Here is a 26,694-nt window from a genome sequence, read left to right as displayed (position 1 = left end):
GTATCCTTCATTTATGACTGCATCTTTTTTATGTTGTTGAAGTCCTCACTAAGTTCCTTGAGCATCCTTGTAACCAGTGTTTTGAACTCTGCATCTGATAGGTTCCTTATTTCCATTTTTGTTTATCTCTTTCTTTGGAGTTTTGATTTATTCTTTCTTTGTTTCTTCTTTTGTTTCTTTATTTCTTTCTTTTTTGTTGTGGTTCTATTACTCTTGTCCCATTTTTCTACTGTTGCTCTCTCCTGCCCCACCTTCTCGCCCCCCCCAGTCAGTCCCCATACTGTTGTTCATGTCCATGGGTTGATGTATTCTTTTTTTTTTCTTTTTTTCTTTAAGATTTTTAAAATTTAGTTTTAGAGAGAGGGGAAGGGAGGGAGAAAGGGAGAGAAACATCAATGTGTCATTGCCTCTTGCACACCTTCAACTGGGGACCTGGCCTGCAACCCTGGCATATGCTCTGACTGGGAATCAAACCAGCGACTTTTGGTTTGCAGGCCAACACTCAGTCCATTTAATCATACCAGCCAGGGCAGTTCTTTCTTTTGGGCCATGTTTCTTTGTCACCTCATTTTGGCAGCCTCACTGTATTTGTTTCTATGTATCAGGTAGAGCTGCTATGACTCCCTGTCTTGGTAGGGTGGCCTAATGTAGTAGGTGTCCTGTATGGTACAGAGCACAGCCTCCCCTAACACGCAAGCTGGGTACTGAAGGTAATCCCTTTGCGTGGTCTGAGTACACCCTCCTCTTGTAGTTGAGCCTTGATTGCTGTTGACAAGCCAATGGGAGGGATTTACCCAGGCCAGTGAGCTGCAGGACTGGCTGTGATCACTGACCACCAACCTCCACCCGCTGTGGAGTATCAGCTGTGTAGACGCCACATGTTGGTACTCCAACATGGTCTGTAGCTGATTGCACAGGCTCTGGGGTTTCCCAGCTGGTGCAGGCCAAGGTCAACCCCCAGCTGTGTTCTGCCTGGAATGGAGTTTCAGGGGATCACCAGAGTGGGGCAAACTGTTTGCCAGGTTGTTGGAGTCTCAAATATGGCACCTGCCTCTCAGCTCTGTGGCTCTGTTGGGGAGGGTTCAGAAAAGTGACAATGGCCTCTGCCTGCCTTTCTGTCTGGGACAAAGCTGTCACCCAGTTCTTGTCTTGATGCCAGTACTTCTGTACCTCCTTGTATGCCATCAGTGCCTTTCAAGCTGCTGCCCTGGTGCTGGACATAAGAGAGAGTGAGTCTGAGTAAGTTTGTGTGTGGATTCTTTAAGAGGAACTTCTTGGTGCTCCCACAGTTTCTTCCACCAACTCAATCCCCACCGGCTTTTGCCGCTGGAAGTTATGGGAACTTACCTTCCTGACACTGGAACCCTGGGCTGGGGGACCTAGTGTGGGGCTGGGATTCCTTGCTCCAAAGATATCCCTCCTAAAATTTTATCTACCACACATGGATTTGGGACCAGCCTGTTCCGCATCTCTGCGCTCCACCCAGCCCCCGCCCACCAGTCTGGATGGATGTGGTTTCTTTATTTCTGTAGTTTTCACACTTTCAGTCAGTTTAGCTGTAACTTTGATGTGGTTGTGGTATGAGGTGATCCATGTTTACCTATGTTGCCATGTTGATCAGAAGTATCAAATTCTGGCTCTTTTTGTTTTTCAAAGATTCTTTTTATTTATTTATTTAGATAGAGGGGAATGGAGGGAGAGATACAGGTTGGTTGCCTCTCGCATGCCAACTGGGGACCTGGCCTGCAACCCAGGAATGTGCCCTGACTGGGAATTAAACCAGGGAATTTTCATTCCACAGCATCATGCTCAATCCACTAAGCCACACCAGCCAGGGCAAATTCTGGCTCACTTTTAACCTCATATGTGACCTTCAGCAAGTTATAGTAACCATGCCTCTGTTTTTTATGCTTCAAAAATGGATGATAGTAATAGAACCTTCTCACTAAATTGCTGTAAAGAGAGCATGAGTTAATCTTTGTAAAGCATCTGGCTTAGTACCTGCATGTAATGGACATGTGTTTGATATTGATATATATTTGTCTTTCTATCACCAGTGCCTTGGTCTTAATAGATATTTAAATGAAATGAATCTCTTTCGTTTTCTTCCTTGTTCTCCTTTGTGACACCTCATTCTAAGCATGTTCATTATGTACATTGTTGTTACCATTGATTCATCTTAGGCTCTTGTTTCCTTCTTCATACAGTTTCTGCTAATTATCATCCACACTCATGACTTCAAGTGCTTCCTGTGTGCTAATGCCTCCTGATATGTATTTACAACTTATGGCTCTCTTCTGAGTATTATCCACTGTCAACTGGACACTTATACTTAAATATCCTGTGAACAGCTCAGTCACCATATCCAAGTCTAACTTGTTTTCTTCAAACCCACTCTTCATTCTGAATTCCCTACCAATACTTGTCAGCCATTCAGCCAATCCAGAATCTTACTATCTTCTCCCTTGCACTTTCTGTGAGGAACCATATCCTATCTGGTCCACATCATAAATATATATTTTTAAGTTCTCTCTTTCCTGTCCTTATTTACTACTAAATCTTTAGCTCCTTACTTCATCCTTTCACCTAGATTACCACAGAAAGCTCTTTCATCTGCCTTCAGTCCTGATCACTGCCTTTTCCCCATCTTCTCTAGTGCAAATCCCATTAGTTTATTTTACTACTTATAATCCTTTCATAGCTTCCCTTTGTTTCTGCATAAATTCCAAGTTTCTTGACACAGCCTTTCTTTCTTTCTGTTTTTTTATCCTCACTCGGGGGTATTTTTTTATTGATTTTAGAGAGGAAGGGAGAACAGGAGATAGAAATACCAATGTGAGAAAGAAACATCAGCTGGTTACCTCCCCTATGCTCCCCGATCGGGGATTGAACCCACAGCCTTTTGGAGGATGGGATGACACTCCAGCCAGTTGAGCAACCTGGTCAGGGCAGCACAGTCTTGCTTGACTTGGCCGCATGCTCACCGCTTCAGCTTCATAGTCTGTCCTTATGGAATAGGAGAAGGGGCAACACATACTTCTCTTTCAGATAATAAGTATTCCCTCACTTATCATGGGTATTACATTCTAGACCCCCCCCCCCACAATGTAGGAACCTTACATTTATTCTACACTCTTAAACCTATGTACTTTAACAACATACGTATACAGTACCACAAAATCCTACATTATAGCGAAAAATCCACGATAAATAATTAAATGTAATATTTTTAAAAATCCCACGATACAGTGAGGCTGCAATAAGTGAACCGCGATGTAAAGAGGGACTACTGTATCTTGCATGATACAATTCAAGACAAATACAACAACAATGAAGAAGCATTTGCTAAGAAGGTTCCTTTTTTTTTTTTTTTTTGACTCAATAGCTGGCCTGTGGAAAGCAGCAATTTTGTAATGCCCAGAAAGTCATACAGCTTCATGAGTTTCACTCCATCTTTGTTTTAAAATAACGAAAAGTTAACCACATAGCAAGACCACAAAAGGACTTTTCATATGGCAGGAGTTCAGGACATGTTCACCCCTGCATCCTACACTGTACATCTGCCTACATGTATAGTCTAACCTGTGGAATCTTTCATAACTCTTCATATCAATGATCCAGATAATCAGCAAAAAGTATTTTTATATTCATTATTGTTGTTTAGAAGTCTTAATAAAGATCTTCTTGCCAAGTCTGATATTTTATAAAATTCTAGATAGTGACTTTTAGGAAATGAGAAAAGTTTCATTCTTTAATTGCCAGATTAATATTCTAATAACATATTTGTATTTCTCTTTCGTCCCCCCACCCCTTTCCCAAATCAGGAAAAATTTGCAACACAGAAAGGTTGCTAAAATTACTATTATGATATACTAAATAACAATTTTTTTTAATACTTTGGGTCTTTTTTAGAAACAACTCAAATTATTGGTATGAGTGCGACACTGAATAATGTTGAAGACCTGCAAGAATTCCTTCAAGCAGAATATTACACCAGTCAGTTCAGACCAGTATGTACTTGAGGTTTGCACTGTGTTGATTTGTTATGTATCATCTTACTTAGAAACAAAAGTAGCAAATGTACCTTATAAAAATATTCTATAGAGTAGTGAAAGGCTATCTGCTAATAAGAATTTATAGAGAATGTAAACTCTGTGGTGTCAGAGCTCTTGGCTTGGGTCACAGCTGTAACTGTAGCAGTTGGAACAGTGGCTGGCCTAATTAGTCAATAAATGAATATTTGTTGAATGAAAGTTTCCAGGCCCATTCTATTAGTCTACTTCTCATTCTGTAAGGAAAAAGTTTTCATTCAGTTAGAATTTGGTGATTTATGTTTTGAATTATTAGCACATTAAAATTACCTTAAAATATTTATGCTTGGTAGTGATAATGCTTTTAAAATAAATTTAGACTACACATGTATTTAAATTTAAACTCCCTAATAACAGTATTTTCAAAATACTTGAAGAAAATAAATAAATGTATCTGTCTGCAGTATTAGTGTGCATGTTCTGTCTCTGAATGGATTTTCAGAAAATGATTTTTAGAACCACCAAATTTTAGTTTAAAAGCTGATGTTCTGACACTTGAGTCACAAATGAACATTTTAAGGGTATTTTATGACCTTAATTGTCAAATTAGATGCTATTCTTTTGAAAATGCAATGAGCTATATTTATAAACTTTTGTCTACAAATACTTAGAAATAATATGGTGATAGCTAGAATGAAACTGATGACTAATATAATAAAGCTTTAGATCTTAAAGAATAACACAAATAACTCAATAAAAATAAAGAGTGTGAACATTTAACTCATTTGTACTTATTGTAAAAAAGAAAGTGTGTGACTTCTGTTTAGCTTTGTAGCTATTCAATTCAAAAGTATATTTTAAAGGTATCAATCCCCATTTTTATTCAAGGGGAAAAGGAGACAAAATAATAAGAAAAGGTAGAGAAAATACTTTCAAGCTAAAGCATGTTTTACATACCTTAGAAAAGCTAAAATTTTTATGTAGGTATACTTTTTATGACATATTTTACAAACTGTATAACTCTGGAAAAAGGAATTTGTTGTTATTAATTGCTAATGTCCCTTTAATTCAAGGTTGAATTAAAAGAATACCTGAAAATAAATGATGCAATATATGAGGTTGACAGCAAAGCTGAGAATGGCATGACTTTTTCACATCTCCTTAATTATAAGGTAATGTTAATAACTCTTGAACTTGAGGTTCCCAGACATTGTGCCCAGGTACCCTGGGGTACCACAGAAGATTTACATAAGTACCCTGGAATATTTTAGATTTTTGAGAGAAACCTCTGGTACTTGAAATCTGTTGGACAACATACAAACTACTGGTTCAAGGTACTTTCTTTTTTCAACATCAGATCACACTACATTTCTTTCTATCATATCATATCTTAGTGAAGTTGAGTGTTTTTTCCTTTGCAGTTACTGTAAGCAAAAACCATGTGAAAATCAATATGGGACAGAAAATGAGCGTAGCTACATTTAATCTAATTCCAAGCTTCGAAAGACTGCAATGCCTAGTTGTGTACACATCCATTGGTGGACTGTTGTGGTTATTTAAGAATGATAGAAACTTATTTTTCATTCAACTGATGTATATTATTATGCAGACAGCTGCTAAGTTGCAAGGAAATATATACTTAGTAAGTTGTTTAGACCTAACTTCCCAATAAATAACACTGTAGGATGATTCTTTTGGTCTTGGGGCTCCATGAATCAAGAAAATTTGGACACCTGGCCCTTAAATATTTATTCATTTATCAACAAAAGAAAAGAAACATTTGTGGGCTATTTAATTCAGTTATTGATGTATGAAAATGTTAATGTCTACTATGTTAATATTCTAAGACATATGAAGGATATTAATAAGGGGAGAAAGGGATTTTACAACAGTTTTCGAATTTACAAATTCTAATTCATAATCGGTTTTCAGAAAGATGAAGTAAGGAGATTTTAAATAACTACATTTTTCATGTTCTTTGAGTTTCTTGTGTCTACTTGATAAATATATTTTTATTCCTGAAAATGTCCTGTAGTATGATTGAAACTATGTTTTTTAAAACTAGTACTAATTATTAAAGGTATATCTTATTTATGTAGTCCTTTAACTATTATTTGGATCAATCTGTGTTTCTCTCTGTGGACATTTTTATACTGCTTTGGTGAAGATAGGCATGCCTTGAGTTATTAATAGCATTACTATTTTTACTTCTTTAATTGAAAACTAACTATACCTAACAAATCCAAATAACCTAAGAGAAAAGTGAGACTTAACATTTTGATGTGTAATATAAGTTTCATTTTTTCTTTTAAATGATCAGATTTACCGAATCCGAAATTCAAATTTATGGATGACTTACTTACCTTTCAAAGCATACTGGTAAAATGACAGGCTTTTATGGTTGCTAACCTTGTTGCTACATCTTGTTATGCAGTATTCTGACACTCTGAAAAAGATGGATCCTGATCACTTGGTAGCACTGGTGACAGAAGTTATTCCCAATTATTCCTGCTTAGTTTTTTGTCCCACTAAGAAGAACTGTGAAAATGTAGCAGAAATGATATGCAAATTTTTAAGCAAGTATGTTAATCTTTTACAAATATTCTGTTCTATTTTTTTCATAATTTACATGCTTTGTATTCTGTTTATTCAACAAGCACTAATTACTTCTTACAGAACATCATGTTAAGTTGTTATACTAGATTCAAAGGGCCTTTACCTTGAAGAAAGTTTAAGTATGAAATTCACATGTGAAATAGCCAGAGGAAAATTCTAAGACTACATGTAAGAGAATGCTAATATGAGTATAGTGGCTTAGATCAATGATTCTCAATGTTGGCTGCACAGTGAATTGGGGGCTTTTAAAAATGCCAGTACCCAAGGTACATCCCAGACAAATCAGAATCTCTGATCATTCTGTGAAGGTCCCCAGGCAAGGCCAACTTGCAGCCACCATCAGCCATTTGCTTAGATGGTCAAAGGCCTAATCACTGTAATCACTATGGGGATAAATCATATCTTCAGCTTAATTTTCATTTTAATTAAATACTGTTGCTTTTGTTTTCTTAATAAGTTCACACATAAGTTATGTGCATATTTGAATTGAATTTCCTAAATAATTAGGAAATTTATTGGTTTGTAATTTTATAGTATTTTAATATTGACTCTCATATTCACAGAGTTAAGTATAATATCTATCTATCTATTTATTTATTATTGTTGACACAGTTACAGATGTCCCCCATTTTTCCCCCTTTGCCTCCCTCCACCCAGCCCCACCCCTGCCTTCACTACATTGCTATCTGTGTGTCCATGGGCTATACAGGTATGCTTATATGTTCTTTAGCTAATCTCTTCAGTCCCCCCCTAACCCTCCCCTCTCTGAGATCTGTCAGTTTGTTTCATGTACCCATGCCTCTGGTTTTATTTTGTTCGTCAGTTTATTTTGTTCATTAGATTCCACATATGAGTGAATTCATATGGTATTTATCTTTCTCTGACTGGCTTATTTCACTTAGCATAATGTTCTCCAGTTTCCATCCATGCTGTTGCAAAGGGTAAGAGTTCTTTCTTTTTTACAGCCACATAGTATTCCATTGTGTAAATGTAGCACATCTTTTTTATCCACTCATCTACTGATGGGCACTTGAGCTGTTTCCAGACCTTAGCTATTGTAAATAATGCTGCAATGAACATAGGGGTATTCTTTCTGATTGGTGTTTTGAGATTCTTTGTATATAATCTGATGTTAAATATGAACAGTTCAGTTTTTTGTCCCATGTGTGGTTTTATCATTTTTTCAGACTTCTTTCTGGCCCCTTAGCCAGTAATGTATCACTATTCAGAGATCATTACTCTGAATTCTAATCTAGTCGTCCTCCACCTCCCTTCCTAATCCTGCTGTCATGGGTTGCTCTAAAATAGAGTTAAATTTATTGAATAGCAAAAACAAAAAGAGTTTCTCATTTTGTAACTGATAGTGTGCCTTTACAATGATGATGTCAATTATAAAAGCCTAAGGAAATTAAATTATCTTTGAGATATTCTGAATAACTTGTTCATTTTCTTAGAATAAGTAACATAGAAATTTAGAGACTGACAATTGACTGGGAGACATGAGGTGTATAAGTTATACCCTTGACTTATTTTGCTTTTTGATGATAATGGTTTATATGGGTTTTAAATGATTATATTTAATAGTGAAGCATTTAAAAAATTGCTTCTCCAGAATCCTTACTTAATGAATTGTAATGGATACTTAATACTTTCTTAAAGAGATAGAAGTTGACACTTTTCTTCCCAAAGGAAAATTTCCTCTAAGCTATATATTTTTATATTTCTTGCTGCTTTTGTAAGATGAATGTCCTGAGTGCAGTTGAGCCACTTTTATTGTGGCTGTTGACTAAAATGTTAACATATTGAGAGAATACTTTTTATATTATTCTGTAATTAAGATGTAGAGGAAGTGAAATCTAGGGCTAAATGGTTTCTTACCTTAGTAATGGCTTTAAAATGTGATTTCTTGAAGCTCCTTTTGTATATTAATTATTTGCCTCCTTATGATAAATTCTGTGAGAAGCAGGAACAGAAAACCTCCTTCCTTCCCAGGCAGTAGAACATGGCTGTATGTCTTATTTAAGTACAAAGACTGAAGCAGATTATTCACAAGTGATTGTCTTAGCCTCAATGAATATTATTACCTTTTTTGTAGCTATTACTCACTTCAAGTTTTAGTCAAAAATGTCTTGCCCTGGTTGGTGTGGTTCAGTTGGTGGGCTTTGTCCTGCAAAACAAAGGGTCGCTGGTTAGATTCCAGGTCAGAGAACATGCCTGAGTTCCAGATTTGGTCCTGCTCGGGGCAGGTAAGAGAACCAACCAATTGATGTTTCTCTCCTTCTCTTTCTCCTTACCCTCTCTCTAAAAATAAAATATATTTTTTAAAAAGAATGTCTTATTTCTTTACAGATTTTATTTTTAAAATGTCGTATTTTTTAAAAAAGATTTTATTATTTAAAAAATCATGTCTTTTTTTTTAATTAATTTATTTTTAGGGAGAGGGGTAGGGAGAGAGAGAGCGAGGGAGAGAAACATTGATTGATTGCCTGTCACATGCCCCCAAATGGGGACCTCACCCACAACCCAGGCATGTGTCCGGACTGGGAATCAAACCAGTGACCTTTTGGTTCCCAGGTCAGCACTCAGTCCACGGCGCCACACCAGCCACAGCTGTCTTTTAGTTTTAAATAATTTGTTGATTTTTCAGTTCTCATTGATGTACAATATTATGCTAGTTTCAGATGCACAACCCAGTAATTAGACATTTATATAACTTGGGAACTGATCACCTGGTAAAACTAGCACCCATCTGACACTATACATAGTTATTACAATATTATTAACTATTTTTCCTATGCTGTGCTTTATATCCCTGTGACTATTCTATAATTACCAGTTCGTACTTCTTAATCCCTTTACCTTTTTCACACAGTCACCCACAACTTACCTTCCATCTGGCAACCATCAAAATGTTCTTTGTTTCTGGTCTGCTTGCTCATTTACTTTGTTTTTTAGATTCCACATATAAGTGAAATCTAAAGAATGGCTTTTAAACACTATTTTATGACAACTTGCAAAGCTCTGGTCATATTACTTTCCCTAAAAAAAATCTCCCTAAAAATGATACTTCAGTGCTTCTTGGCTTATAATTCAAGTCCAAGATCTGACTCAGCTTACTTTTCCATCCTCATTTCTTCTACTCTTCATTCACCCTGCAATTCATCCAAACCAAACTACTTCTCTCCTTTGCTTATGCCTCAAACTCCCATTTTCAAGCCTCAGATCGTGCTTTACCCTCTGCCAAGAAGGCACCCCCTGCCCCTTCACTGCCACCTCTCTAATACCCATTCTTCAAGACCCAGCCCAGATCTCCAAGTTCTCCCACGGTCATTCTTCATACAACCATATCTTATCTGGTCAGTTATAAACAACTCCTTCTCTAAAATTATATCCTGATTATCCATATTCTCACTGCTTATAAGACTTAATTCCCTGAGAAGTGTTCATCCCATACATCCCTTTCAGGACCTTGCACACTGGCTGGAAAATAGCAACAGAAAGATTTTTCTCCCGTATTAAGCTGTCACTCCTAATCCTTGTACTGACAATTCTTGACCAGTTTCTTCCCAATTCTTCATTGTTCTTCTTTTGTCTCTTTGCTTCCCATTTCTCAATTTCTTATGAAATTACTGGCATTCTTCAGTGAACACCAGCTAGAGCTCTCTCTTCTTTACATAGAGCAGACCAAAACAACACAGGGCTGTGTGTATTGTATCTTGGACAATATGTGTTTGCTACTGATATTTAGAAGTTATTGCTTTGCAGTCAATTGGTAGGTAGTTCTACATAGTCTCCTTTCCTTTCTCTCTCTCTTGTCTTAATGGAATTTAAAGTAACAGGTGTTTCTAGATACAGAGATATTGTAGGTTATTATTGAGGTTTCTAAAATGCTCATGTCCAGTCAGTATTTTACACGTGCTACCAATGATTTAATAATATGTTTCCATCTTTAAAATATTTATGGTTAAAACAAAATAAATCATCTTCAGTAAAGGTATATGACCTAGTGATAAGTAATAATCATAACATCTAAAACAGGGGTCTAGACCTGGTGTCCATGGATTCATAGGCAGCATAGGAATGAATGTCAGAAAGCCCATGAACCCTGTGAAGTTAAATGCAAAGTGTTGTGTTTATATGAATATTTGTTTTTTTCCCCTTAGCTTTAATCAGATTTTCACAGGGCTCTATGATCTATTAAAAAAAGCATTTGAAAGGGACTGCCTAACAGTAAAATCAGAATTAAAATGCTAAGAACATTTTATGTATTTATAGCGATACAATTAATATTTTTTTAAAAGCTATATGAACCTACTAAAATTAAAATTATAGTCACTGTCACTGTAAGACCAGGGTTCATATTTCTAACAGATCTTTTTTTCCTAGGGAATATCTGAAACACAAGGAAAAAGAAAAACAGGAAATGATTAAGAACTTGGAGAGTATCAGCAGTGGCAACCTGTGTCCTGTTTTAAAGCGCACTATCCCATTAGGAGTTGCTTATCACCATAGTGGTTTAACGAGTGATGAAAGGAAGCTTTTGGAGGAGACCTATTCCACAGGAGTCCTCTGCCTTTTAACCTGCACATCCACCCTAGCAGCAGGTGTTAACCTACCAGCTCGAAGGTGAAATATAAGTAACTCATCCAGGTTCAAAACATTTCAATTCTTATCTTGCCAGGAGTTTTGTTGTTATTTTATTCTTTCTTGGTACTGGGTGAGAATTTACTGGGGTTGTTTGTTTGTTTCAGTGTTTGCTGAGTTGATCATTTGGTTTATATCCTTTAATAGTTTAATGAAAAATAATATTAGTAGCTTTCCTGGTGTTAAAATTCCTTCTTTCTCTTGTGCTCTCCCTATCAGGTTTTGATGTCAAGTTTTATTGTCCTGGTTCAGTAGAAACAGTTGGAAATCTTTCCACCTTCTTTTTTTTTTTTTAATAATCTGGAAGAGTTTTATTTACTATAGAGATTTCCTTGAAACCTTAGAGAACTCATTCATAAAGACTTTTGAGTCTAGTATGTTTTTTAGAGTAGATCTTTGATTACCTTTTCAGTTATTACCTAAGCTGTGGCCTGCATAGTTCTTTATAATTTGTGACTTTTTAAAAATAAATGGTCAGTTTTTATAAATCATCCAAGTGTTAAAAAATATGTATTTTATTTTGGGTGTGCAGTTTTCTATATTTCAGTGAGATCACAGTTATTAATCATATGGTCAGCTCCTCTATTTTTTTACTATTTGTAATTCTTTAATTTGTCCATTTAAGAGAGGTGTGTTAGTCTCCCACTTTCATTATGGAATTGCCTATTTCTCCTTTTTGCATTCATAGAAGTGTTTGCTTTGTATTTCAAAACTATTTAGGTATAAAAGGGTTTACTTCAAATATCTTATTGCTGAATTATACCTTCTATCAATATAATAGGTCCTTGGTTTTCTAACTTAGTGATTTTATTCTGAATACTAGAACTACATCTTGTTTTGCCAAGTATATCTTTTTCTATTTTTATTTTCAACCTCTGTTACTGATCTAGTTTTTGAAAAATATAGGAAGTTATATATCCTACTTCTCTTATTCCAACTATTAAAAATTTTGAGTTATAATCAAAGATGTTTTTCTGTCATTATAGAATTAATAATTCTCTCTTGAACATGAGTCTTACCATTTGTATATCCTCTTACAGTTCACTGCCTCATGTATGTATGTTGCAATTAACTAAAATTTTAGTTCCAGATTTTTAATTTTCTTTCATTTTATAATCAGTAACTATTTAAACTTACCTATATATTATACTTGTTCGCTTGTTTTTGATTACCATTGATTCTTGTATCCCACATCTTCCTTCTTGATTCATCTTTTATTTTGCCTCCTTGTTACTGTTTAAGTGCTACAGTATACCAGGGTAATATTTTTTGAGTGCTTGCATAGCTGAAGATGTCTTTACTTTAGCCTGATGCTTTAACACCTTGCTAGAATTTCAGATTCAATTTTTTTCCTTGGGAACTTTTGAGTATTATTTCTTGTCTTTCAGAGCCAATGTTATTCATTTTTGGTTTTGTATAGGTTCACTGTTTTTCCATTTCCAGAAGTTTTTAGACTTCTCTTTAATGTTTAAATTTCATCACAGTGTATAATAATAATTGCAGCTATTATATTCCCTCTCCTGTGTCATAATAGCTTTACATGTATTGTCTTAATGGATCCTCAGAACAACTCTGTGAGGAAGGTCGTATTTTACAATATTACACACATTTTATTACCCACATTTTATAGAAGGGCAAACTAAGGTGCTAAACAGTTAAATAATTTGCCCAACTTCATGCCCTACAAAAGTGAGTTTCAAAGCCGAGGTTTGAACCCAAGAAACTAATTCTACAATCCCAACTGTCCCATTTTAGCTACTTTTCATTTATAGGGCTTAGCACTTAGGTATATGGTTTCAATTTCAAATTTTATGCCTTTTATCATCTTAAAGTAATTTTTTGGTTATTTTGTCTTTTTTTCCTTTCATTATCTCTGTTCTATGCTTTTATAACTTCATTTAGGTAGAGTTGGAACTTTCTAGATTGAGCTTTTTTATTTCCTTTTATCTTATTTTTCAGTCTACTTTAGCGATGTAATTTCTTTAACTTTACCTTCCATGAGGCATGTCCAGAAAGTATCCAGCCATGTAATCTGAAAAATAGAGACAGTTATTGAAGAAGATACAAGAAACATTGTACATAGGACAATGATGTATTGGTCCCCTTCAAAGTAGGCACCTTGGGACCTCACACAGTTATCGCAATCACCATCAGTTGCCCCATTATGTTTTCCTGAATCTCTTCAATGGTCTGAAATCACTATCCTTTCAAAGGTGATTTTAGCCTTGGGAAAAGCCAGAAGTCTCAGGGCACTAAATCTGGGCTGTAGGGGGACTGATTTGATTTTTCGCCAAAAACGCTGCATGAAATGTGATGCATGAGCAGGTGTGTTGTGATGAAGCTGCCAATCACCAGTTGCCCATAGCTGTGGCCTTCTGAATCATCCAAATAGTCTCCACAGAGGAATATGTTAAAGCTTAATGTGAAATTTGATGCTGATTCATTGCTCTACCTGCTCAGTCATTTTGAATGCGATGGCCACAGTACACATGCTCCCTCAACAGAGTCTACCACCCCCACTGACTAGTACAGTGACGTCATCATTGTTCATACATGCGCATTCCAGTCCACTCTCCTTGGGTGCCCCATTACATCAATGCTGTGCAAACCGTTCTCATTATATTAACAATAGTTGGACTTTTTCCAAACAGATCTTATATATAACAAAATCAGTTTTTAATTATATCCCATTAACTATGTTCATTCATTATTCAGTTCTTCTATTGAATTTTTTAAATGAATTTAAAATTTTTCTTAACTTCCAAGAACTGTCTTCTTTTATTGCTGTTTTTAAATTTAAAAAAAAAAATAAATTGAATACAATACCCTCTAGGGTTTTCTGTGGATATTTATTAGAATTTTTCTTTTTATTTCTCTGTATTAATTGCTTCTGTCAGACATTTATTCTTTATGTTCTTGTTTTTTTTGTTATGTCATTAGTTTTCTTCAAGTGTTTGATAATCTTAGTTGTCCATTGAAGCTTATAAATAAAGGAGTTGGTTGATTAGTATAGGTAAATATATTTTTTCTCTCACCTTTGAATAGGAAAGCTGACTACAGACTTACATATACATGGGCAGGATAAAATCACCCTGTTTGTAGGTCAAAAGAGTTGAAATCTGCAATTTTATATAGCTGACAGTAATATAAATTCATAAATAAATATGCATATGCTGGTGATACATGGCGAAAGTTTTTATTTATGGAATATAAAGTAAAAAATCTTTGCAGATTATTACTGTAGTAGATTAGTCATAAGCTTTACAGTGAGACAGACTTAAGTTCAAATCATGTTTCTGATGATTACTAATTTTGTGGGTTGAGATAAGCCAATTAGACACTTAAAAAAAAATAAAGTAGAATGTTATTATGAAGAGTTGTAAGAATTACATATAATGTACATAAAGAACCTCTAGGACATCAAATATTTTTAGTAAATAGTAGTTACCTATTATTTTAAGTTAATATGTCATTAAATGTAATATTATATAGGTATAATTGAAGTTAGGAGCTTTAAAAATAGGTGCTATTGCTATAGATGGAGAATCACTTTTAATTAATTTTCTCTATTCCATAGAGTTATTCTGAGAGCCCCCTATGTTGCTAAGGAATTTTTAAAGAAAAATCAATATAAACAGATGATTGGCAGAGCTGGCCGTGCTGGAATAGATTCAGTTGGGGAGAGTATCCTTATATTGCAAGAAAAAGACAAGCAACAGGTAACAATATGTTTATTGGTTGGTCATTTGGCCTTATTTGGTCTTTTTTGGTCTTTGGTCTAACCCTTTTAGGGGATTATGTTTTAAACATTAATTTTAAATATATATTTAAATAATGTTTCCTTTTCTATGATTAAGAATTAGAAAGAGCCCTGACCAATATGGCTCAGTTGGTTTGGAGTGTTCTCCCATAACTAAAGGTCGCTGTTTGATTCTCCATCAGTGCACATACGTAGGTTGCGGGTTCGATCCCCAGTCAGGGCCCATGAGGGAGGCAGCCAATTGATGTTTCTCTCTCTCTCCCTCCCCTCTCTCTCAAATGAGGATAAAATAAACCTTAAAAAAAAAGAATTAGAAAGAGTAGTTTGAATACTTTTGTATTTCAGATAAACAAAATGTTTTCTCTACTTACCTTTCTTCTATTTTCATGAGCACAACTGCTAAATTTTTTGTGGGGGAGGTCTTTGGGTTTTTTATCTTCCCCTGCCTCTGCAAAATATATGTACATATAATATAAAATTTTATATAGAACACCATTTATTTTTTATAATAACGGAAAACACAATATTGCTTTAACTTTTCTAGGTATTGGAGTTAATAAGCAGACCATTGGAAAACTGCTATAGCCATCTTGTTCAAGAAGTCACCAAGGGAATCCATACTTTGTTTCTCTCATTGATTGGTTTGAAGGTATTTTTTAATATTTTAAAGTCTTATTGTTGTTACCTGAGATAATAGAGGTTAAATAGTTATGAAAACTGTAAAGTATGAAAAAATGTTAACTTTGATGTGGAAAAGAACAGTCTGTGACATGATAAATCTGAATCTGGATTTATATGTGCATTTTTTATCTTTGAGTTGGAAGGAATATGAGAAATCAACAAATCATAACTGGGTATCAATTACAAGTAAGAGACTTCAGTGGGTGCCATGGACACATAAGTTGCTGTACAGACTTAGGCCCTGAGGTGTCTCTGTCAGTGTTAAGAGTAAGGTTCATCTATAGTCCTGTGACCATTCTAGAATATTTTAAACATTTGTAAGGTAAGTATAGTCTTTATCGGTAGAACATTTGAAAAAAATAAAGAAGGGCCTGATAGGAAAATACTCTTTTCCTAAGATTAGAAATTAGCTCTTTTTTTAAGGTTTAGTCTTGAGTTAAACCTCTCTTACAAGATTATTCCTAAATACAGTAAAGTAAATTTTAACTTTGTGCCTAGTGTCACTCTGCCACAAAGTGACAAAGACAAGATTTGAATTCAGCTGTATGTAAATACAAAACCAGTGCTCTTAACCTTTCATGTAGTCTACCTTCACCCACAACTTTGTCAACTCCCACCCAACTTCAGATTTTTACTTAACCATTGCTTTCTCAGGGAAGCCTTCCTGTGCCTCTGAATCTAGTTAGTGTATTGTATACTTTATAGAAAGAACCACAGACTGTACCCCACTGGAATGTAAGCCCTGTGAAAGCACGGTTCACATTTATTTTCATTTATCACTGAATCTCAGTGCAGGGCATGTGGATTGCACTCTTGAATTAATTAATGGGTTGGCTTTGGAGCTGGGCATGGGCAAAATTGCACGTTGGGGCAACAGTGGAGAATCCAGCTTTGAGAAGCTGTGGAGGCCACAGAGGCTAGCCCAGTGGGTTTAAATCACTATGTCTAAAAGTTTTTCACAGAGGGGTAGAAAGGTAACATGATGGTAGCTAGAAGGAGCAAGTAAACGCTTTTTTTTAACCCCCAGTGTTAACTGTAATTATCCAAGTACATTGCTAATCTACAAACTGAGTATTAGTTCTTGAATATCTTAAAAGCGCAATTTTAGCCTAATTGAATACTATATTAAGAATGATTTTTATTAAAAGGAGAAGCAATAAGAAATGTCTGTGCTTCATAATATTTTTTGTTATCCCTTATATTAGTTTAATAAAAAATGACCTAGTTTTCCAGTTGAAATATTATCAGAATTGTGAGAAAGAAGTATGGCTATTGATTGGCTATATTTTAGCATATCATGCTGATTTCATTGACATTGCCTAATATAAAATTATTCTAATTCAAAGTCAACTCTACATCTACCTACCACACGAGGGTTAAGTATTACTGGTGACTGCCATAACTGGAGAGTATTATGCTTGGTGGAATAAGCCAGGCGGCAAAAGACAAATACCATATGATCTCACCTAATACAGGAAACTAAAGAACAAAACAAAGGAACAAAACAGAACCAGAGGCATCTAAACAAGGAATAGACTGACAGTGACCAATGGGGAAGTGGGAAGGGAAGAAGGGGAGAAAGACAGGAAGGGCCTAATCAAGGAACTAGTATAAATGACCCATGGAAATTGACAACAGGGTGGGGATTGACTGTGAGAGAAGGGGGAGATGGGCAGGGCAGGGAGAGCAATGGGGGAAAAATGGGACAACTGTAATAGAAAAACAATAAAAAACAAAATAATATAATAATAATAAGTTTTAAATAGTGAATAACAGGAGGAGAGAGAAAGGGCAGGAAAAGGAGATAGAAATGAGGGGAAAAAAAGGTAGAAAACTGCTATTTAATTTTAAGGTAATATATCAGAGAAAGTATTGCTTGATCCTGTTTCAGTGAAGACTTTCAGTTGTGTTTTCCACGTGTTTCTTTATTTCTTTTTAAATGTAATTTTCAGAGTGCTTTCACTGTTGTTTGGAAAGGGGTGAAGAAAGGATTTCTGAAGGAGGCAGAGCTGGAATTGGTGATAATTGGTTGAGGAGTAAACAGAGCACAGCTTTGGAGATACTGCGAAAAATTGTCCAAAAACCTAAGGAGTTTTTAAATGAAAAATGTGTCAATGGTTTCATAAAAATATGAATATGATAACTGTTTTCTCCCTTAAAATACTTTTCTTGTTAATTTTAAATATTATTATAAAATTACATTTTATGTGCAACTATGTAGATTTTTTACTAATTTTTTTATTTGAGTACTTTTGACGTGTGGAAATGAATTATCTAAATGTACAATCAGAATGATGTCTTGAATTAAGGAAAATGCTTCAGTGATGTTCTGAATTGTTTCAGATTGCAACAAATCTTGGTGACATATATCACTTTATGAGTAGTACATTCTTTGGTGTCCAGCAAAAGTTTTTGTTGAAAGAAAAAAGTCTCTGGGAAATAACTGTAGAATCACTTAGATACCTGACAGAAAAAGGACTCCTACAAAAAGACACCATTTTTACAGAAAAAGGACTTACACAAAAAGATGCTACTTATAAATCCAAAGAATGGTTCCAGTATAGTTTTCATATTACAAAGTTGGGACGAGCTTCTCTTAAAGGTAATAGTTTACCTAAATTTTATTTTACCTAAGAAAATCTTTGTTTACCTAAATCTGAGGAAATGCACTGGAAAAAAATAGAAGTTAAATTATTCTGTACTTTAAATTGGATTTGTAATTTCATATTAATAACATTAATCTTATAAACTGTTAGACTACTTCAACTTTAAAAATTTTCAAATGTTGAATTACAGTAATTTAGAATATTGCAGAAATATATAGAGAAAAAGATGTTTATCCCTTCTTCACACTCACCTCCCCCAGCAATCACATAATTCTTAGTATCCTACCAAGAATAACTATTTGGTATATAACTTTTCAGATGGTTTCTGTATATTTCATTTCAACACATAATACATAGATATATATAGGTTTAAGATTTTTTAAACTTCTCTTTTTAAATAATCATATATATTATTCTGGAACAATATAAATTATTGCTTTTTTGTTTAATATATTATCTTAGAGATTGTTGCATGACAGTGAATAGTGTCTTCTTAATGCAACTTCATGATTTACTTAATGAAAAATAGCACATGTCTGTAATTTTAAAAAGTCCTTAGTGCTCAGAATTATGTAAAGGAAAATCTTATACTTCTGTTCATTTCCACACTCTCACTACATATCACAGTTAATGATTTGATATATAATTATATATATATAATCCTTGCAAATACTTTATGTGGGTGTATGCATATGTGTATATATGTGTATACAATATATGCATGTATACACATACATATGTGCTAGTGCATATAGTTTATTTTTAATTGAATCATAGTTATGTTTTAGCAGCTTGCTTTTCTCAGTTATAAAATATCATGAATATCTTAACATGTTAATCTCTTTGAATCTACGTCATTTTCTTTAACTACTTTAGTCATCCATAGTATGGAGGCCATAATTCATTTAACTATTCACTGTTTGTGAGTTTTTTTCAATTATAAAAAAGGCTACATTGGCATCTCTGTTATGTATTTTAGATGTATGTGGAAATGTTTCTCTGGGTTAGATTCCCAAAAATAGAGAATGTATGTACTGACTAAATATTGATGTATACTATCAAAATGACCTCCAAAATAGCTGTGCTAAATTACAAAATAAGAAATTTTGAATACAGTTTGCTATATTTGGGTAACTTCTGAACATGGCTTTCAATCTTTAAAAGTCACCTCTTTCCCCCTTTCGTAATTATGAAAGATGTAATACTTGTGCTACAACGGAGACCCGAGTTGGGGTCTCCCCTCCTTGTTTCTTATCTTGTTTACAAGAGAATTCAAGCAAGAGAAAACACGTATAATGCAAATGAGATAGCAAGTTTATTTATGAAATACAGTCAAGCACGAAACTGCAAGCGGGCACCCAGCTAGTCTGAGTGCCTCGACTATTGGGGTTTGGGGTTTTTATGCTTGTACCCAGCTTCTAGGTTCCCCCTCCAGACCTTGGGATTAATGTACGATTCTAAAGGCTTTCTTTCCCAGCTAGTGGAAATGATACAAACAGAATTTCAAGGACTTCCTTTCCTACACTGTCATGGTTTTTCTTGTGGTTTTCAGAACACTTGGCATTCTTATCGGACCAGGCTCAAGACTGCTGAGTTAGTGAGTGAGGCATGTCTCCCTCCCCCTCCCTGCCTTGATTTACTATCTATCCTGGCTCATACTTGTATCTTTTAGGAACTATAGATCTGGCTTATTGTGACATTCTCTACAGAGATTTGAAGAAAGGTCTCGAAGGCCTTGTGCTTGAAAGCCTTCTTCATCTAATTTACCTAACCACTCCCTATGATATGGCTTCTCAGTGTGACCCTGATTGGATGATATACTTCAGACAGGTGAGCATATAAGGTTCTTCAACACAGGCTACTTAGTCTATTAATAATAAAATGATTTTTGTCAACAGATTATTTACTTTTTCTATTAAAATATATTTGAAATTGGGCCTTTAGTTCTTTCAGTTTTTAAAACAGTAATATGGCAATAGCATTTTTGGTTTGTTCAACTTAAATATTACTTCTCTGTTAAATATAAACATGTCATTTTCAAAATAACAAAATAAAATAAAGGTGCAGAAAAGAAAAAAAATAATCATCATTTCCCCAAAGATAGTTACCATTCTGATTTGGTGACCATGCATTTTATAATGTCTAGAATCTAAAGAAAACCATGAAGGCCATCTCTGATGATTGACAGTATAGTTATATGAAAGCTCTTTCAGAGCCAAGCATGATGATGTACCAACCCAGTAATATTAATAAATGAGAGGGAATGTCAATTTTATCAAAAGATAGAACTGGTCCTATTTATTATAAAAGCAAGTGGTAAAGTATAGTCTATTGTGATTTTAAGGTAAATAGGATAGATGCATAAACTCATTTTCTGCAGGAGTGGTATGCAGCTTTTAGTTGCAGGAAACTACCTTTCTCTTTAATGTCATGTTTTTAAATTATTCCTGTTAGTATATAATGCAGTTACTTTCCCTCTTCTTCCTAACCCCCAGACATCTTACGATATTTCACAAGACTTGTGACCATAACTTTAAGTAATTTCTACTGAAATGTTATATTTTTATAATATTTTTATTTATTGATTGTGTTGTTAAAGTAGTCCCAATTTTTTTCCCTTTGCCCCCTCTGCCCAGTACCCCCTTCCCTCAAGCAGTCGCCCTCCCCCTTAGTTCATGTCCATGGGTCATGCATATAAGTTCTTTGTCTTCACCCTTTACTATATTATTCTTAACTTTCTCCTCTCTTATTCTGTATCAACCAACTATGCTTCTTAGTCCCTGCACCATTTCCCCATTTCACCTCCTACCCCCTTCCAGCTAATAACCCTGCAGTAATCCCCACAAATATGATTCGGTTCCTGTTCTGGTTTGCGTAATTGGATTTTATTTTTATTTTTTAGATTCAATTGTTGATAGGTGTGTTTGTTGTCATTTTAATGTTCATAATCTTGATCTTTTTTTTTAATTTTATTTTTTGATTTTTCAATTACAGTTATCCCATTTTTCCCCCATTGCTCCCCTCCACCAAGCCCACCCCTTATCCCACAATCATATCTCTCCTCGTTGTCCATGTCCATGAGTCATTTATACACGTTCCTTGACTAAACACTTCCCTTATCCCTCTTCTCTCCCTCCCCCACACCCCTATTGACTGTTATTCTGCTCCTTGTCCTATTTAGTTCGTTTGTTTATGTTCTTTAGTTTCCGTATTAAGTGATATATGGTATTTTTCTTTCTTTGCCTGGCTTATTTCACTCAGCATAATTCTCTGTAATTCCATCCATGTTGTCACAAATGGCAGGACTTCCTTCTTTCTCTCTGCTACATAGTATTCCATTGTGTAAACGTACCACTGTTTTTTGATCCACTCATCTACAGATGGGCACTTAGGCTGTTTACAGCACTTAGCTATTGTAAACAGTGCTGCTATAAACATACGGGTGCATAAGCTCTTTTGAATTAGGGTTTTAGGATTTTTCAGGTAAAATCCTAGCAGTGGAATCGCAATCAAAAGGCAGTTCCATTTTTAGTTTTTTGAGGTAATTTCATACTGTTTTCCATAGTGGCTGCACCACTCTGCATTCCCACCAACAGTACAATAGGGTTCCCGTTTCTGCATATCCTCGCCAGCACTTGTTTGTTGATTTGTTGATGATGGCATTTCTGACAGGTGTAAGTGGTATCTCATTGTGGTTTTTATTTGCATCTCTCTGATGGCTAGTGATGTTTTGAGCATTTTTTCATGTGTCTATGGACCTTCTGTATGTCCTCTTCAGAGAAGTGTTTGTTCAGGTCCTTTGCCCATTTTTTAATTAGGTTGTCTGTTTTCTTGATGTTGAGTCATATAAGCTCTTTATAATTTTGGGGATCAGTCCCCTGTCTGTGCTATCATTGGCAAATATGTTTTCCCATATGGTTGGTTTCATTTTCATCTTGCTGATGTTTTCTTTTGCTGAGCAGAAACTCTTTAGTTTAATGTAGTCCCATTTGTTTATTTTTTTCCTTTATTTCTCTTGTCTTAGGAGATGTATCCGTGAAAATATTGTTACGTGAGATATCTGAAATTTTCTGTCTATGTTTTCCTCTAGGACTTTTATGGTGTCACGGCTTACATTTAAGTCTTTGATCCATCTTGAGTTTATTCTCGTGTGTGGTGTAAGTTGGTGGTCTAGTCATTTTTTTGCACGTCCCTGTCCAGTTCTCCCAGCACCATTTGTTAAAGAGGCTCTTCTCACTCCATTTTATGTTCCTTCCTCCTTTATCAAATATTAGTTGACCATAGAGGCCTGGGTTTATTTCTGGGCTCTCTATTCTGTTCCACTGTTCTTATGTCTGTTCTTATGCCAGTACCAGGCTGTTTTGATCACAGTGGCTTTGCAGTATTGTTTGATGTCTGGTATTGTGATTCCTCCTGCTGTGTTCTTCTGTCTCAAGATAGCTTTTCTTATTCGGGGTCTTTTTTGGCTCCATATGAATTTTTGGAGTATTTGTTGTAGGTCTATGAAATATGTCATTGGTATTTTAATAGGGATTGTATTGAATCTGTAAATTGCTTTGGGTAGTATGACCAGTTTGATGATGTTGATTCTTCCCATCTAGAAACATGCTATTTTCTTCCATTTATTTGTATGTTCCTTAATTTCTTTCTTCAATGTTATGTAATTTTCAGAGTACAGGTCTTTTATCTTTTTGGTTAAGTTTACTCCTAGGTACTTTATTTTTCTTGTTGCTATAGTAAATGGTATTTTCTTTTTTGTCTCTGTCTCTGATATTTTATTGTTGGTGTACAGAAATGTCTTAGATTTCTGTATATTTATTTTGTACCCTGCTATTTTGCCAAATTCATTTATTATATCGAGTAGTCTTTTAGTGGAGTTTATAGGGTTTTTTAGGTATACTATCATGTCATTTGCATATAATGATAGTTTTACTTCTTCTTTCCCAATTTGGATGCCTTTTTTTTTTTTTTTTCCTTGACTGATTGCTGTGGCTAGGACTTCCAACACTATGTTGAATAGGAGTGGAGAGAGTGGGCAGCCTTGTCTTGTTCCTGATTTCAGGGGGACTGCTTTCAGTTTTTGTCCATTGAGTATGATGTTGGCTTCAGGCTTCTCATATATAGCCTTAATTATGTTAAGGTATGCTCCCTCTATTTCCATTTTGCTGAGTGTTTTCATCATAAATGGGTGTTGTACTTTATCAAATGCTTTTTCTGCATCTATTGATAAGACCATGTGATTTTTATCTTACATTTTGTTTAGGTGATGTATTATATTTATTGATTTGTGAATATTAAACCATCCTTGCATCCCTGGGATGAATCCCACCTGATCGTGGTGTACGATCTTTTTGATGTATTGCTGTATCCTGTTTGCCAATATTTTGTTGAGGTTTTTAGCATCTACGTTCATCAGATATTGGCCTGTAGTTTTCTTTCTTTATTGTGTCTTGACCTGGTTTTGGAATTAAGGTAATACTGGCTTCATAGAAAGAGTTTGGGATTTTTCCCTCTTCTTGGATTTTTTGGGATAGTTTGAGGAGGGTAGAAGTTAGTTCTTTCCTAAATGTTTTGTAAAATTTGCCTGTGAAACCATCCAGTCCAGAGCTTTTGTGTGTAGGGAGATTTTTGATTACTGTTTCAATTTTCTTCTTTGTTATTGGTCTGTTGAGACTTTCTTCTTCTTCTTGATTCAGTTTTGGAAGGTTATATATTTCTAGAAATTTGTCCATTTCTTCTAGGTTGTCAAATTTCTTGCCATACAGTTGTTTGTAGTAATTTCTTACAATCCTTTGTATTTCTGTAGTATCAGTTGTGATTTCTCCTTTTTCATTTCTGATTTTGTTTATTTGTGTCTTCTCTCTTTTTTTCTTGATGAGCCTGGCTAAAGGCTAGTCGGTTTTGTTTATTTTTTTTAAAGAACCAGCTCCTAGTTTCATTGATCTTTTGAATTGTTTTAGTCTCTATGTCATTTAATTCTTCTCTGATCTTGATGATTTCCTTCCTTCTTCTTGTCCTAGGCTTTGTTTGTTGTTGTTGTTCTAGTTCTTATAGCTTTAGGGTTAGATTTTTTATTTGAGATTCTTCTATCCTTTTCAGATATGCCTGTATTGCTATGAACCGCTCTCTTAGGACTTCTTTTGCTGTGCCCCATGGGTTTGGGCTGTTGTGTGTTCATTATCATTAGTTTCCAGAAATATCTTGATTTCTTATTTGATGTCATTGTTAACCCATTCATTATTTAATAGCATGTTATTCATTCTCCTTGAGTTTGGATGTCTTTGATTTTTTTCTCTGAGGTTGATTTTTAGTTTCAAGGCATTGTGGTCTAAAAAGATGCTTGATACGTTTTCAATTTTCTTGAATTAGCTGAGGCTTGTTTTGTGTCTTGTCATGTGGTCTATCTTTGAAAATGTCCCATGTGCATTTGAAAAGAATGTATATTTTGCTTCTTGGGGTGGAAAGTTCTATATATGTCAATTAAGTCCATGTGGGTTAGTGTGTTGTTCAATGTCTGTACATCCTTGGTGTTTCTTTGCTTCAAAGATCTGTCTGTTGTTGATAATGTAGTGTTAAAGTCCCCTACTATGAGTGTGTTGCTGTTAATATCCTTCTTGTGGTCTTCTAGTATTTTCTTTATGTATTTGGGTGGTCCTATGTTGGGTGCATATATGTTTATCAGTGTTACATCTTCTTGATGGATTGTTCCCTTCTGTATTATGAAATGTCCTTCTTTGTCTCTTTTTATTGCCCTTGCTTTGAAATCCATTTTGTCTGATATGAGGACTGCTACCCCAGCTTTTTTTTTTCAGGTCCATTTGCTTGGAATATTTTTTTATATCCCTTTACTTTCAGTCTATGTAAATCTTTTGTTTTGAGGTGTGTTTTTTGTATACAGCAAATATGTGGGTCCTGCTTTCGTATCCATTCCGTTACCCTATGTCTTTTAATCGGAGCATTTAATCCATTTACATTTAAGGTTATTATTGACATGCATTTATTCATTTCCCTTTGAATCTCTGTTCCTCTACTCTTTTTTTGTTTTTTTTCTTCCTTTTTCTTAGAACATTCCCTTTAGCATCTCTTGCAATGCTGGTTTGGTGGAATTATTCTTTTAGTCTTCCTCTGTCTGGGAAACTCCTTATTTCACCTTCCATTTTGAATGAGAGCCTTGCTGGGTAGAGTATTCTTGGTTGTAGGCCTTTGTTTTTCATTGCTTGAAATATTTTTGACCATTCCTTCCTGCCTTGTAGTGTTTCTGTTGAGAAATCGGTCGATAGCCTTATTGGAGCTCCCTTGTATGTTATTTGCTGTTTTTCTCTTGCTGCTTTTAGGATTCTCTCTTTGTATTTGAACGTTGCCATTTTAATTACGATGTGCCTTGGAGTGGGTTTTTTCGGATTCCTCTTCATTGCGACTCTCTGTTCTTCCTGAACTTGCATAACTTTTTCTCTCATCAGTTTGGCAAATTTTTCTGTCATTACTTCTCCTATCAGCTTTTATATCCTCATTCTTCTTTTTCTCCCTCTTTTATTCCGATGATTCGGATATTATTTTCCTCATGCTATCCTGTAATTTCCTTACATCTTCTTCGTACTTTCTCAATCTTTTTTCATTTTGTTTTATTGTCTGGGAATTTTTTTCTACATTGTCCTCTAACTCACTGATCCAATCCTCTGCTTCATTTAGCCTGCTTTTGATTGATTCTACTGTGTTTTTCAGTTCAGAGATTGTATTCTTCATTTCTTCCTGCTCCTTGTTAATAGTTTCTATGTCCTTTTTATGCTGGTGTAGTTCTCCGTAAGTTCCCTGTAATTTTCTTGGCGCTGTTGATAACTTCCTTGGAGGTTGTTGTAGTTGTTTTTGAGGTTGTCGAGTATATTGAACCTTTTCACCATCATTGTTTTGAATTCAGTGTCTGACATTTGGGCTATGTCTATTCCATTTACCTCTCCTTCTGGGGATTTCTCTTTTTTTTTTTTCATTGAGAGGTTGTTTCTGTGTCTTGCCTTGTTGGATTCTTCTTATTTGTTTTTGTTTTTTGGATTTGTCTGCTTTGACTTCCCACCTTTGTGGTATGAGATTCTTTATAGGAGATATGGGGGTTTCAGTGGTGCTGTCTCTTTGGTCTCCCGAGCCTGATGTTCTTGGGGTACCCTTTCTGTCAGTTGTTTATGCTGTCTGGTTATATTTCAAATGCTCTTTGGTGGTATCTTCCCTCTAGCTAATTGATTGAGAGTCACTCTCTCCACCTTGTCTTGAGTTCTTTTGTGGAGATGCTGTTAAAAACATAAACACACAACCCAGGCAGGAAACCCACACTCTCAAAAATATCCCCCACCCTCTATCCTGCTAT

The 26,694-nt window shown here is 35.0% G+C and overlaps 1 protein-coding gene across 3 annotated transcripts in view; it reads left to right on the top strand.

The window, feature by feature from the left end:
* The window catches only part of HELQ (helicase, POLQ like), a 65,935-nt gene that overhangs the window by 8,369 nt on the left and 30,872 nt on the right, over positions 1-26,694 (top strand). For 2 of the 3 annotated variants that reach the window (XM_090266242.1, XM_090266241.1), the window contains exons 2-9: positions 3,913-4,023; positions 5,105-5,203; positions 6,466-6,611; positions 11,034-11,273; positions 14,869-15,010; positions 15,596-15,700; positions 18,076-18,334; positions 20,011-20,168. In XM_090266242.1, the coding sequence (XP_090122368.1) occupies positions 3,952-4,023; positions 5,105-5,203; positions 6,466-6,611; positions 11,034-11,273; positions 14,869-15,010; positions 15,596-15,700; positions 18,076-18,334; positions 20,011-20,168 (1,221 nt within the window). In that variant the 5' untranslated portion in view covers positions 3,913-3,951. The remainder of the gene's footprint in view (positions 1-3,912; positions 4,024-5,104; positions 5,204-6,465; positions 6,612-11,033; positions 11,274-14,868; positions 15,011-15,595; positions 15,701-18,075; positions 18,335-20,010; positions 20,169-26,694) is intronic. The other variant, XM_090266240.1, reaches the window with a different exon arrangement.

This window comes from Furipterus horrens, unplaced genomic scaffold, assembly GCF_987537825.1.
Source record: "Furipterus horrens unplaced genomic scaffold, mFurHor1.1.pri manual_scaffold_2, whole genome shotgun sequence".
Lineage (NCBI taxonomy): Eukaryota > Metazoa > Chordata > Mammalia > Chiroptera > Furipteridae > Furipterus > Furipterus horrens.
Note: the sequence above shows the minus strand (reverse complement) of the source record. Positions and strands in the feature narration are given on the sequence as shown.